The 15006-nt window shown below is 46.2% G+C and overlaps 1 protein-coding gene across 3 annotated transcripts in view; it reads right to left on the bottom strand.

Moving 5' to 3' along the window:
• Positions 1-4106: 4106 nt before the first annotated feature.
• cstpp1 (centriolar satellite-associated tubulin polyglutamylase complex regulator 1) overlaps positions 4107-15006 on the bottom strand; it is a 427611-nt gene continuing 416711 nt past the window's right edge. For all 3 annotated transcript variants that reach the window (XM_072466623.1, XM_072466624.1, XM_072466625.1), the window contains 2 exons: positions 10480-10543; positions 4107-5654 (listed from right to left, as the gene is read on the bottom strand). In XM_072466623.1, the coding sequence (XP_072322724.1) occupies positions 5495-5654; positions 10480-10543 (224 nt within the window). In that variant the 3' untranslated portion in view covers positions 4107-5494. The remainder of the gene's footprint in view (positions 5655-10479; positions 10544-15006) is intronic.

The following is a 15006-nucleotide window of genomic DNA, read 5'->3' on the forward strand; positions in this document are numbered from 1 at the left end:
GGCGGATGAGGGAGTGTGTGCAAGAGTGCGGGGGTGTATTGAGAGATACCTGGAGGTCAATGACGACGGCGAGGTCCCGGTGGGAGTGGTATGGGAAGCACTAAAAGCGGTGGTCAGAGGAGAGCTGATCTCCATTGGGGCCCACAAAAGGAAAACAGAGGCCAAGGAAAGGGAAAGATTACTGGGGGAGATTTTAAGGGTGGATAGGGAATTTGCAGAGACCCCGGAGGAGGAATTGTACAGGGAGAGGAGACGACTCCAGACGGAATTTGACCTTCTGACCACCAGAAAGGCGGAGGTACTGTGGAGGAAGGCACAGGGGAGGAGGTATGAATATGGGGAAAAGGCGAGTCGCCTGTTGGCTCATCAATTGCGAAAGAGGGCAGCAGCGAGGGAAATAGGAGGAATTAGAGACGAAAGGGGAGACACGGTGCGAAGGGCAGGAAAGATAAATGAGGTGTTCAAGACCTTCTATGAGGAACTGTATAGGTCTCAACCCCCAGAGGGAGAGGAGGGGATGCGGCAGTTCCTGGACCAATTGAGGTTCCCGAAAGTGGAGGAGCGGGGGGTGGTAGGCCTGGGGGCACCGATTGGGGTGGACGAGGTTATTAAGGGACTGGGAAGCATGCAAGCAGGGAAGGCCCCAGGACCAGACGGGTTCCCGGTGGAGTATTACAGAAAATATGTGGACTTGTTGGCCCCGTTGATGGTGAGGACGTTCAATGAGGCCAGGAAAGGGGGGACTCTACCCCCGACGATGTCGGAGGCGACGATATCGTTAATTTTGAAGAGGGATAAAGGTCCGTTGCAGTGCGGGTCCTATAGACCCATTTCATTGTTGAACGTGGACGCCAAATTGTTGGCAAAGGTACTGGCATCGAGGATAGAGGACTGTGTCCCGGGGGTGGTGCACGAAGACCAGACAGGGTTCGTAAAAGGGAGACAACTGAATGTTAACGTGCGACGACTATTAGGGGTGATAATGATGCCCCCAGTGGAGGGGGAGGCAGAGATAGTGGCGGCAATGGACGCAGAGAAGGCATTTGATAGGGTGGAGTGGGAGTATTTATGGGAAGTGTTAAGGAGGTTTGGGTTTGGGAACGGGTTTATTAGCTGGGTTAGACTTCTTTATGGGGCTCCAACGGCAAGCGTAGTTACAGGTCGACATAGATCGGAGTATTTCCGATTATATAGGGGAACAAGACAGGGATGCCCGCTGTCTCCATTGTTGTTCGCGTTGGCAATTGAACCTCTGGCCATGGCGTTGAGAGACTCCAGGAAATGGAGAGGGGTGATTAGAGGGGGAGAAGAACACCGAGTCTCGTTATATGCGGATGACCTATTGTTATACGTGTCGGACCCAGCGGGGGGAATGATAGAGGTTATGCGAATTTTGAGGGGGTTCGGGGATTTCTCGGGGTATAGGCTAAACATGGGGAAGAGTGAATTATTTGTGATACATCCAGGGGACCAGAGTAGAGAGATAGAAGGCTTGCCTCTAAGGAAAGTGGAAAGAAACTTCCGATACCTGGGGATTCAGATCGCTAGGAGCTGGGGAACCTTGCACAGACTTAATCTGACACGGTTGGTAGAACAAATGGAGGAGGACTTCAAGAGGTGGGACATGCAGCCTCTATCGCTGGCGGGCAGGGTGCAAGCAATTAAGATGATGGTCCTCCCGAGGTTCTTATTTGTATTTCAATGTCTCCCTATCCTAATCACTAAGACCTTTTTTAATAAAATAGACAGGAGCATTACGAGCTTCGTGTGGGCAGGGAAAGTTCCGAGAGTAAGGAGGGGGTTCCTTCAGCGTAGTAGGGACAGAGGAGGATTGGCACTACCGAACTTGGGCGATTACTATTGGGCCGCCAATGTGGCAATGATACGTAAATGGATGATGGAGGGTGAGGGAGCGGCGTGGGAAAGACTGGAGAGAAAGTCCTGTAAAGGGACGAGTTTAGAGGCGCTGGTGACGGCGCCGCTACCGATCTCACCTAAAAAGTTTACCACGAACCCGGTGGTGGCGGCAACATTAAATATCTGGGGACAGTGGAGGCGACAGAGAGGGGTGCGGGGAGCCCTGGTGGGCTCCCCAATCAGGAACAACCATAGGTTCGCCCCAGGAAGAATGGATGGAGGATTTCAGAGCTGGTTCCAGTTGGGAATTAGGAGGGTGGGAGATTTATTTATAGATGGGACTTTTGCGAGCTTGGGAGCATTGGAGGAAAAGTATAAGTTGCCCCGGGGAAATTTCTTGAGATATATGCAGGTGAGGGCATTTACTAGACAACAGGTGAGGGAATTTCCATTGCTCTCGACACAGGGGATACAGGACAGGGTGCTTTCAGGGGTGTGGGTCGGAGAGGGCAAGGTGTCAGAGATTTACCGAGAGATGAGGGAAGAGGGGGAGGAGTCGGTGGGCGAACTAAAAGGAAAGTGGGAAGAAGAACTAGGGGAGGAGATAGAGGAGGGTATGTGGGCTGATGCCCTAAGCAGGGTAAATTCCTCTTCCTCATGCGCCAGGCTTAGCCTGATTCAATTTAAGGTGCTACATAGAGCACACATAACGGGAGCAAGATTGAGCAGGTTCTTTGGAGTGGAGGACAAATGTGGGAGGTGTGGCGGGAGCCCGGCAAACCACGCACATATGTTTTGGGCATGCCCGGCACTGGAAGGGTATTGGAAGGGAGTGACGGGAGTGATTTCGCGGGTGGTGAAGGCCCGGGTCAAACCAGGCTGGGGGTTAGCTCTATTTGGAGTTGCGGAAGAGCCGGGAGTGCAGGAGGCGAAAGAGGCCGACGTTGTGGCCTTTGCGTCCCTAGTAGCCCGGCGCAGGATCCTACTCATGTGGAAGGAGGCGAAACCCCCCGGACTGGAGGCCTGGGTAAATGATATGGCGGGGTTCATTAAACTGGAGCAGATAAAGTTTGCCCTGAGAGGATCGGCTCAAGGGTTCACCAGGCGGTGGCAGCCATTTCTCGACTACCTAGGGGAACGTTAGAGGGAAGACAGATGACCAGCAGCAGCAACCCAGGGGGGGGGGGGGGGAGGGGGGGTTTAGTTTAGGTCAAAGATAAAGGGGTTTTGTTACTTGTGTATTGTTTAAAATTTCTGTATTGTTATTGTTGCGTTTGCTTTGTAAGAGGGGAAAAATTGTTGTTTGGGGAAAAATTTTCAATAAAACATTTATAAAAAAAAAAAAAAAAAAAAAAAAAGAGAAAGAGCAGGGTCTTTCTCGCGTGCAGGTCTGCAGCAATGCTGCCTGGGCCTCCTGCTGCGCACAATTGCTAGCAGCACTGAGAAGGACCAGAAACAGAGCTGGAGACCTCATTCAGATGAGGCAAGCAGACAAATTATGTATCCCCCCACCCCACTGCTAATTATGGCCCATGTGTCCAGAAATCGGGGCCATATGAATTTCCCGTCCTTCAAATCCAGTAAGTTCCTGACGTTGACGTATTTTTAGGTCCCCGTGTACAGTTGGTATTGTTTCCTCGTCCTGTACTATGAAAATAAATATAAGGTTTTAATTTAGCAAATCTGTCCCATTTATTTTAGTATCACCTACACAGAATCATTGAATCCTTACAGGGCAGATCATCTGTTTTTATAAACCTACATTTCCCCACAATACTCTCCACTGATTCTCTTTTATCTAACGTATCTATAAAACCTTTATTTTTAGTTCGCTGCTTTCTGTTGATATTCCTTTTTTGCACCCCCTTATTTTGTTCATTCCTTTGTTGATTTTATAATTCCGCAGTCTGCTAGATTTCTGCTTTTCTTTGACTATCTGGAAGCTTTTTATTTTAGCTTAACATTGTCCCATACCTCAGTTGTCCACCTTGCATGCAGGACTAATTGCACAAGTGGGGCTTTTGCCTTTTAGGGACATGCGTTTAACTTTTGTATTTTACCAAGGTAACCCCCAAGAATTTCCCATTGTTTAGCTGTAGTTTTGTCCAGTCAACTCAGCGGTCAACGCAATTTATTTCTCAAGGTAGGTTACGTGGCCCGTATGAAACGTTCACACCATCTTTATTACATTTGGCAATGAGTGCAAAAACAAGTATGTGGTTTTTCCAAAATTAACTTTAGCCGTGAAAGACATTTGAAGCAGTTTATTTATTTATTTTAAGATATCAGATAATGTATGTTTCAGTTTTAACCACACCCCATTTAGTTTTTCACTTCTTTTGCAGGTGGACATGTTGGAGCCAGATGCCCTCAAATACTTCAGTAGATCATTTTTTAAAAAACATTTAACACTGGACAATATATTTGGCTGTGGAGAGCATCATAGCTGCAACCAACCGCATCATCCTTTGATAGCAGCGGGGTGGTTTAGTTAGTTACAGTGCTTGAATTTCTTGACATTTCAACAATTCACCTCGACTGTGTTCAATATGCCTGCACTGAGACTACATTCAAGAGCACCTTAAATTGAGTCTGATTGAGATATATCATCACTAAAATCTATATTCAGACTCGTAACTCTGACTTTCAGTCGAGGGATGACCATTACCTTATTTTCCATGCTGCAGTTTGTAGTATGATATATGCCAGTAAAGTAAGGGTTAACAAAATGTACTCAGAGAGCCACTAGAGGGAGCTAGTCTCAGAAGTATAGAAGGGATGATGCAGAGCCTTGTGGGACAGGTGGTAGGAGCAGGAGCTGGATAGAAGGACTGAAGATAGTAAGAGAGCAAGAGAGTAGTTTGTTATGTTAGTGAGTTAGATGTAGATGAGTATAGTTTATCTGTGATCAATCAACTGTTTGTTTCTTAGGGATAAGAATCCAGTTAGTAGTGTTTAATAAAATAGTTGTGTTGGTTTACAAGACTCGTTGTTCTCTGATCAACACTACACATCAAAGCCATCCGGATAGAACAAGGCAGAGAACACATGGTACCAGGAGTGGGGTTTGAACCCACGCGGACATATGCCACACAGTTGAGGTAAGATTTCTGGAACAGCAGTTATTGTACCATTTTTTATAAGGTGAAAATGCTGTTTATCTTCTGGCTGAAGTATACTGGATGAAAAAGCTTCTACAGTTTGCTCTTAACAAGATAATGGACATTGTGAAGAGAATGAGCAGGCTAGGTGCACAGTATGATTTCCTGAATACAATCTTTCAAATTCCCCCACAAATTCAAGCCGAAAGGTTGACTGGGCGAGACAGCTGCCCAGCTTCTCTTTTGGCTAATTTCTGTAACGCAATTGAACCCCCAATAGGAATTTGGCTGAGGCGGCTCGGAATGAGTTCACTAAATCTGGCAGAATCAGACCATGCATCCAATCCGGGCTCAAAAGCAATGTACAATAGTGAAGAGACGGTGCATTGACTATGATGACCCGAACACAGCGGAAGACTCTTTGAATATTTTAATCAACAAAAGCAAAGCTGATGGTAGCTATTTTATAATGCGGCGTAACATTAACAGCAGCAACCAATGTCTAACAATTAACAGCAGCCAACAATGTCGGGGAGTTAATTTTCAGAAGAGTCAGTTTCTTCGGTCGAGCCATCGCTCTCAATGTCCACTTTCTTGCGTTGAGTCACAGTCTTGCGATGACCGACTTTTCTGGATGGTTCCTTCTGAGCGAGCACGTGAGCACTGGAGGTCTGGTTACTGAGCATGTGTTCAATTCTACCGACAGACGTAAACACAAGAGATTAATCATTGCAATAAAATGTCTGTCCTCACATCCCGCTACAGGTCCTACTGCTGCACAGCCTAAACTGCGGAATGGAAAGTAGAACAAACCAAAACCACGGAAAGTTGGGAGGGGTGGCTTGGCGAGATTTATCAACAAACTTGGATCGTGAGATTAAGTCTTTGGATCATTTTCACTGATGATGATTGACCCGCAGAAATTGATGGGATTGAGTAAATGCACAAACTACAGGGGACACTGTTCCTTTGCAGACTTCACAAAGTGAACAGCAGAAAGTGCACTCACTATCAGATTTCTCCTGGAGGCCTCAATGTGCAGTCAATTACAGGTAACTGTCATACACAACGTTTTCTCAGCAAATTTGCCTCTTCAGTGTTTTATTTTAAACTGTGAGACGGTATTAGAAAATCTGTATAATGTAGGCGCATTACAGAGATAGAATAACGTGGTTATCCAGAGGACATTGCCCAGGGCAAGGAAATGAATTAAAATGAGGATTGCAGTGTCACGGTGTTCCTGCTGGTGGCAGCAGTGACATGTACACCAGCACCAACGTACAACAAAGCTCCAGCTTGTTGTGAAAGTCACTTTTGGAACAAACTAACTGGCAAAAAGTAATTTTTTTAAAAATGTGAAACTTATACTTAGCTCTCAACATAAAGCTGGCTGTAGTGTATCCGTTCATTCAGAGAATACCACAAAAGCATCCTCATTTAAATTGGCAATATCTTGGTGCTTATCTGAATAAGGAATAATTAGTATCAAGCACTCCTGGGTTATGGCATATTCATCTGCAGCTCCAAGTTCCCAGTACTCCACAATAACAATCTAGACTGATCCGAAACGTCTCAAAGGAAACCTACAGCCAATCAATTTGAGCTCAAAGCCCAGACTGAATTTGACTTGAAATCCACGTAAGCAAGCCTTTTCTTTCAGCACATTTCGTGTAAAATAAAAAAGAATTTGTGTATTTTCTGGTTGCAAATGGCCATCTGAGCGCCAATGGTGCTAGTTTTTCTCGCGCCTTTCCTTTCAAAGTCATGCATGTGCCTATATCGAAATGTGAAATTTGCCACGGGCCTTGGTTTTTTGAATAAAAAGAGTTCTGGAGAAGTCACATTGAACTGGAAGCATTCCCCCTGTTTCTCCCTCCACCGATGCTGCCTGATCTGACGAGTCTTTGCAGCACTTCCTGTTTCTATTTCAGTTTCCCAGCATCCACAGTAGTTTGCTTTTATTACAGCATCTTGAATGTAATTTTTTCAAAGCAAATGTTGCCTGAAAGATACTGTGAAATTTTAACAAGGTGAAATTTCAGCAAGACAGCAGAAAATACCTTCATCGCAAATCAGTAAGTATTCTTAGCTCGGGGGCTAATCCTAACCCTCAAAGGTGGGTGAGTTGGTGTTGGGTGGGAAGGTACAATTTAAATGCTAGTCGGGATACCAGGAGAATCCTCTTGTTGCTTCGTAAGATCATTCACGCCCACCTGAGGGGGCAAATAGGGCCTCGATTTAATGTCATGTGATCAATTATGGGCATGATTCAGCGGACTGAAGTCAAAGTTCGCGAACGGCACATTTAGCGGGTGTTTCTTGGCGGCTGCGGCACCGAGAAACATTCCTCGATCCAGCGGCACATTCTTGTTCTTTTTAGCCTCGGGGAGATGTGGCACGCGGAGGGATTTCACCAACAGGAAAGGCTCCTTGCAGATTAGGGCGCCATTTTTCCCGCAACCCCCCTCCCCCCCACACCCACTTTCAGCTCCCCCCCCTCCCGGCTTTTCTGACCCCCCTCAGCCCCCAACCTTGGGAGGCTGCCCCGGGCCCGACCCCTGGCAGTGCCAACCTGGAATCTGGGCACTTTGGACTGCTGGCCTGGCACCCTGGAAGTGCCAGCACCGTATTGGGGGCCGGTTTAGCTCAGTTGGCTGGACAGCTGATTTGTGATGCGGAGCGAGGTCAGCAGCGCCGGTTCAATACCCCGTACCGGCTGAGGTTATTCATGAAGGCCCCGCCTTCTCACCCTTGCCCCCTCGCCTGAGGTGTGGTGACCCTCAGGTTAAATCACCACCAGTCAGCTCTCCCCCCTCAAAGGGGAAAGCAGCCTGTGGTCACCTGGGACTATGGCGCCTTTTACTTGCTTTTATTGTTATTGTAGAGTACTGGAAACTTGGATATGCAAAGGCATATGCAGTAACCCAGGACTGCTTGCTATTAATCATCTTTTCTTGTCCAGGTGAGAACAAAGATATTGCAAATTTCAACGAGAGTTTTTCCTGGAGTAGGGTTTGAACTCATGACATCCTGACTCAGAGGGGAGAGGACTACAATTCAGTGAAGAGTAATATCTGAACAATGTGTCAGCATAAACGCAACAGAGTTCCGTGCATGTGAACACAATTCGACAATTTCAACATGTTTTCCATTCATTTGCCTACAAATTCACTTCTTGGTGTGCTGTGAAAATTTACAAGTCTCCAGTTGAAATGAATGATTGTTGATTGAAACACTGAAAGAACTAAGTTTGTTCAAGTTATTCAAATATAAAAAGTGGGCACGGGACATAGAAACATGATAGTAAAGATAAAATATCAGAGTACATTTTGGGAAGCTGGGGCTGGAGATAATACAACTGTAATGTGTAGTATGGGACAGAGAGAACAGCAATCGACACAGCATGTAAATCTGTCTTTTCATCTACAGGACACCGATTTATAATCCATTTTGGGAGGAATAACAGCAGAATGGATTATTATTTAAACGGTAAGATGTTAAAACATGCTGCTGTGCAGAGGGACCTGGGTGTGCTGGTGCACGAGTCGCAAAAAGTTGGTGTGCAGGTGCAACAGGTGATTAAGAAGGCTAATCGAGTTTTGTCTTTCATTGCTAGAGGGATGGAGTTCAAGACTAGTGAGGTTATGCTGCAATTGTATAGGGTGTTGGTGAGGCCGCATCTGGAGTATTGTGTTCAGTTTTGGTCTCCTTTCCTGAGAAAGGACATATTGGCACTGGAGGGAGTGCAGAGGAGATTCACTAGGTTGATCCCAGAGTTGAGGGGATTAGATTATGATGAGAGGTTGAGTAGACTGGGACTGTACTCATTGGAGTTTAGAAGGATGCGGGGGGGACCTTATTGAGACATATAAAATTATGAAGGGAATAGATAGGATAGATGCGGGCAGGTTGTTTCCACTGGTCGGAGAAAGCAGAACTAGAGGGCATAGCCTCAAAATAAGGGGAGGTAGATTTAGGACGGAGTGTAGGAGGAACTTCTTCACCCAAAGGGTTGTGAATCTCTGGAATTCCTTGCCTAGTGAAGCAGTTGAGACTCCTTCTTTAAACATTTTTAAGAAAAAGATAGATGCCTTTCTAAAGAATAAAGGGATTCGGGGATATGGTGTACGGGCCGGAGAGTGGAGCATGGCACAATGGGGGAAATCCACTGTCTAAGGCTCTCCCTCCACAGTATGCCAAGATACAATAAGTCATATAAAATCCTCGAGCTGTATATTTGGCATCAAATGAATATAAATATAACTATAAATATAATTATAAATATAACTTCTGTCAATAAAGGTGGACAGAGGTAGTGTTTTTGCCCCTGTTTGTTAAGTCTGTTTCTCTATAAATAACATCTGTCTGTGTGGGGTTTCTCCCTGTGTCTGCGTGGGTTTCCTCCGGGTGCCCCGGTTTCCTCCCACAGTCCAAAGATGTGCAGGTTAGGTAGGTTGGCCATGATAAAATTGTCCCTTATTGCCGTGTCCAAGGATGTTTAGGTTAGGAGGGGTTACGGGGATAGGGTGGGGAGTGGGCCTAAGTAGGGTGCTCTTTCAAGAAGGTCAGTGCAGACTCAATGAGTCGAATGGCCTCCTTCTGCACTATAGGAATTCTATGATTCTATAGCTCAAAAACTAATGGATGGATTTGAATGATATTTGGTGCACCAGATAGAGTATGGCCCAAGGAAGAACTAATTAGCGTTTGGCGAAGATGTGGTTGCAGATCCTTGTGAGATAATATGAATTGACTTGTCTTTTAAAGGACGTAGTGGGCTGTTTTATTTTGAATGCTGTTGATTGTTTTCGAATGTTGGGGATGTCTCAGCTGCTGTTTTGTCACAGCTGTCAAAACGTGAGCAGAGTTTTCAGAACAGGTTATTGGATGCGGGCTGGCCAGAAGCCACTGCAGTGAAATGAAAGCTCTTAATATAAGGAATTATTTTTCATCTTTTTCAATATAGAGCATCAACCAGGCAGGGAAAAGCCTGAAGGAAGAGCTGCATAATTGTAATAACTTTGAGCTAACCCAGTGTGACAGAGGCATGTGCTCTACTGGGTACCCTCTTCACTTGTTGTAAGTGTAGTGCCGAACCTCAGAATACTGTATTAACAAGAAACTGGTATGTTTTGCACTTAATGTTAAATCTCAACTGTTATGTAATGTACCTTTACAAATTTTATGAATAAGATTTTGGAAAAAAAACTAAACTTACTGCCCCTGTCGGTTCAAACGGCAAATCAAAGGCAGTAGTTTGGCCCAGCACTTGCTCGATGAAAAGTAAGTAGCTGAGCTGCAATATATTCCAATTTCAACTGAGGTCAACTAACACACGTGAAAAATGTATGACGGGATTTATGCTGCCGCATGGGGTGAAGAGGAAAATCGATCCTGATATATATTCAGAAACTTTTCTTGGAAAGTTTTTCCAAATTGAGAATGAATTAAGTGTGAATCAGACAAAACGGTGGAATAATAAATTCCGAAGTGTTTACGATGCAGTTATTCTTTCACGTACACTTTCTCCAGCTCTCGGTCCATGTCTGAATCTATGAGAAGTTCGGACTTACTGGGAAGAATTCCTGTAAACAACAAAAAAAAAAAAAATCATTACTTTAGATACAGGGCTGGATTCTTCCACTCCGCCCGCCGCAAGAACGCCACGGCAATATGCGGACAATGGAGATGTCCATTGACCTCGGGCGGGATTCATCGGTCGGCGGGCGGACTCGGCCAGAGAATCCCGCCCACAATGGTCTTAAAATATTCTAAAGTTAGGATTAGATTAAAATTGTTATAAATGCTCCTGACAAACAGGGGCTGTTTAGCACAGGGCTAAATCACTGGCTTTGAAAGCAGACCAAGGCAGGCCAGCAGCACGGTTCAATTCCAGTTACAGCCTCCCCGAACAGGCGCGGGAATGTAGCGTCTAGGGGCTTTTCACATAACTTCATTGAAGCCTACTTGTGACAATAAGCGATTTCATTTCATTTCATTTCGTCTCTTCACATCAAGGGTGAAAAAATGCGTTTAAAGTTATTTACATTCGTGCATTTTTAGCACGGACCAACTAACAAATGTTTCTGTCGACAATACTACCCAGAAATTAAATCTCTGAGAAATGCAGCTTTAAGAATAAATATGATTCCAAATTGGCCTTGTGGCGCAGTGGGTAGTGTCCCTGTCTCGACCCCAGAAGCTCCGGGTTTCAGTCCCACCCGAAGGTTCGATAGCCAAGGAAGGTGTGTTCATAACGCGGCCAAACAGGGAGAGTGTCAACCTGCAGATCCTTCCAAACAGGCTAAGGGATGGCGGTAAGAGCGGGAGAGACTCCTGGTCAGCCACACTTGATGTTTAGTGGCCCCCTTCAAACAATAAGCGCTTGGTGACAGACTAGCGACCTGTTTCAGGAATTACTAGCTATTGAACCAGGCCAAAGTATGCTTTGATGCATCACTAGGTTCGTGCGGCAAGAGAATAGAAGAAGGGCGGCACAGTGGTTAGCACTGCTGCCTCACACCGCCAGGGGCCCAGGTTCGATCTTGACCTCGGGTGACTGTGTGGAGTTTACACGTTCTCCCCGTGTCTGCATGGGTTTCCTCCGGGTGCTCCGGTTTCCTCCCACAGTCCAAAGATGTAGATGGTGCACATGACTGCCACTCGGTGATGGAGAGAGTGGATGTGTGAGTTGGGGTGCCAATCAAGTGGGCTGCTTTGTCTTGGATGATGTTGAGGTTCTTGAGTGTTGTTGGAGCTGCACTCATCCAGGCAAGTGGAGCATATTCCATTACACTCCTGACTTGTGCCTGGTAGATGGCGGACAGGCTTTAGGCAGTCGGGGGGGGGGGGGGGGGGGGGGGAGTTATTCGCCACAGCATTACTAGCCTTTGACCTGCTCTGGTAGCCACAGTGTTTATATGGCTAATCCAGTTCTGGTAAATGGTAACCCCGAGAATGGTGATATTGGGGGTTCAGTGGTGGTAATGTCATTGAACGCCAAAGGGCGATGATTCGATTCTCTCTTGTTGGACATGGTCATTATCTGGTACTTGTGTGGCGTGAATGTACTTGCCACTTGTCAGCCCAAACCTGTATAATGTCCAGATCTTGGTGATTCATTCCCTGGCTTGGTGATAATGGTAGAATGGACTATGTCAGACCATGAGGTTACAGACTGTGGTTGAGTACAATTCTGCTGCTGCTGATGGCCCACAGCGCCTCATGGTTTCCCAATCTTGAGTTGCTAGATTGTTTGATGTCTATCGCAGTTAGCACAGTGGTAGTGCCACACATGATGGAGGGTATGCTCAATGTGAAGACAAGATTTGGTCTCCACAAGGACTGTGCGGTAGTGACTCTTACTGACACGTCATTAACAAATACATCTGTGGCAGGCAAGTTTGTGGGGATGAGTTCAAGTATCTCTCACTTGTTGGTTCCCTCAACACCTGCTGCAGGGCTAGTCTATCATAGAATTTACAGTGCAGAAGGAGGCCACCCGGCCCATCAAGTCTGCACCAGCTCTCGGAAAGAACACCCCACTTAAGGCCACACCAACATCCTATCCCCGCAACCCAGTACCCCTCCAAATCTAAGGGCAATTTATCACGGCCAATCCACCTAACCTGCACATCTTTGGACTGTGGGAGGAAACCGGAGCACCCGGAGGAAACCCACGCAGACACGGGGAGAACGTGCAGACTCCGCACAGACAGTGACCCAAGCCGGGAATCGAACCTGGGACCCTGGAGCTGTGAAGCAAGTGTGCTAACCACTGTGCTACCGTGCCTCCCTCGAGTCTAGCAGTTATGTCCTTTAGGGCCCAGCCAACCAGATCAGTACTGGTGGTACCGAGCCACTCTTGGTGATGGACAATGAAGTCCCCTACCCAGAGTACATTCTGTGCCCCTGCCACCCTCAATGCTTCCTCCAAGTGGTGTTCAACATGGAGATACTGATTCATCTGCTGAGGGGGGAACGATACCTGGTAATCAGTAGGAGGTATCCCTGCCCATGTTTGACCTGATGCCATGTCGGAGTTGATGTTGAGGACTCCCGGGGCAATTCCCTCCCAACCGTATACCACTGTGCCGCCGCCCCCTCTGCAGCATCGGTCCTGCCGATGGGGCAGGAGATAGGCTGAGATGGTGAGGGTGGCGTCTGGGACGTTCCCTGTGAGGTACGATTCCGTGAATACGGCTATGTCAGGCTATTGTTTGACTAGTCTGTGAGACAGCTCTCCCAGTTTTTGCACAGGGCCCCAGATGTTAGTAAGGAGGAGGCTGCAGGTTCAACAGGGCTGGGTTTACCGTTGTCGTTTCCGACAAGGTGACTAGGTTGATGCCAGGTGGTCCGTCCAGTTTCATTCCTTTTATACATTTTAGCAGCTTTATACAACTGAGTGGCTAGCTAGGCTACTTCAAAGGTCATTTAAGAGTCAACCACATTGTTGCGGGTCTGGAGTCACATGTCGGCCAGACCAGGTAAGGACGGCAGATTTCCTTCCCTAAAAGACATTACTGAACCAGATGGGTTTTCACAACAATCGATAATGGCTTCAGGGTCATCTTTAGTCTTTTCATTCCAGAATTTTTCTTGAATTCAAATTCCACCAGTTGCCCCGGAGGGATTGAAACCCATGTCCCCTGACTCTCTGGATTACTAATCCAGTGATAGTGAAATTGTCACTGGGCTAGTAATCTAGAATCATATTTACAGTGCAGAAGGAGGCCATTCGGCCCATCGAGTCTGCACCGGCTCTTGGAAAGAGCACCCTACCCAAGCCCACACCTCCACCCTATCCCCATAACCCAGTAACCCCACCCAACACTAAGGGCAATTTTGGACATTAAGGGCAATTTATCATGGCCAATCCACCTAACCTGCACATCTTTGGACTGTGGGAGGAAACCGGAGCACCCGGAGGAAACCCACGCAGACACGGGGAGAATGTGCAGACTCCGCACAGACAGTGACCCAAGCCGGGAATCGAACCTGGGACCCTGGAGCTGGGAAGCAATTGTGCTAACCACTGTGCTACCGTGCTGCCCATCTAGAGTTCTGGGGACTTGTGTTTGAATCGCACCATGGCAGGTGATGAAATTGAATGCAATGAAATAACAGTGAACAGTGTGATGATAAAAATCACTTATTCTGACACTGCAGTTACTCAACATTCTTAGCGAAGCATAACCCTCCTTTATAAGTTAATATGAATCTGCGGTCAAAGGCATTGTTCACATTATTAGCTTAAGCCTGTGTTCCACTTAAGGTAAGGCACCACATGAGGAAGGAAAATGCCCGTACCAAAATGCTACACTCTATATTCCTGAACTATGTTCCAAGTTAAACCGTATTGTTTCCTTTTGCATTCAATTAAATAAAAGGATTGACAAAGTTCTTGTAAAACTAGCTTGGTTTGTTGCAAACCTATTGTACTGACTATAGTGGGTGCTTTATTGTAAAGGAGAAATTTGATTGGATGCGAGAGATGCGTGTTGTGAAAGGTCACATTAACAGCCCAAAGCAGCACCAACTGAGTTTTCGGACTGCCACCATGAACCTCGCTTCCCCATCTATTTCCCCGCTCCGCCGTGTGTTCTACACAGTTAGATCACACACTTACCCGATTACAACATTTTATTATATCTTGTACTCCACTTAGCTCTGGGCCCGTTATTATAATATTAAATATTTTCAAACACTGCTGTATCCATATTGTAAATTCATAGATGACAGATTAAAAACTAACATTTTGGGTGAGATGATTTCCTCTCGGATAACATGAACATTCGCTTGCTTCTTCCAGCGAAACCATGACAAAAGAACATTCTAAAAACTTAACGCCATACAAATATATCAGAGGGAATTTTCCTGCTGCTTTTACAATCTTACGAGCATAAAATTTTACAACCATTATGAACTAGCGCAATTTCAGCAAATTTACAGCTCTGAGGGCGGAGTCATTGTAATGATCCAAGATGCATTTGGAGAGTGGGATCAACAGACTGTTGGAAATGATCAAGGTTCTTGGGGCACAAAGCAA

The sequence above is a fragment of the Scyliorhinus torazame genome, chromosome 10 (genome assembly GCF_047496885.1).
Source record: "Scyliorhinus torazame isolate Kashiwa2021f chromosome 10, sScyTor2.1, whole genome shotgun sequence".
NCBI lineage: Eukaryota > Metazoa > Chordata > Chondrichthyes > Carcharhiniformes > Scyliorhinidae > Scyliorhinus > Scyliorhinus torazame.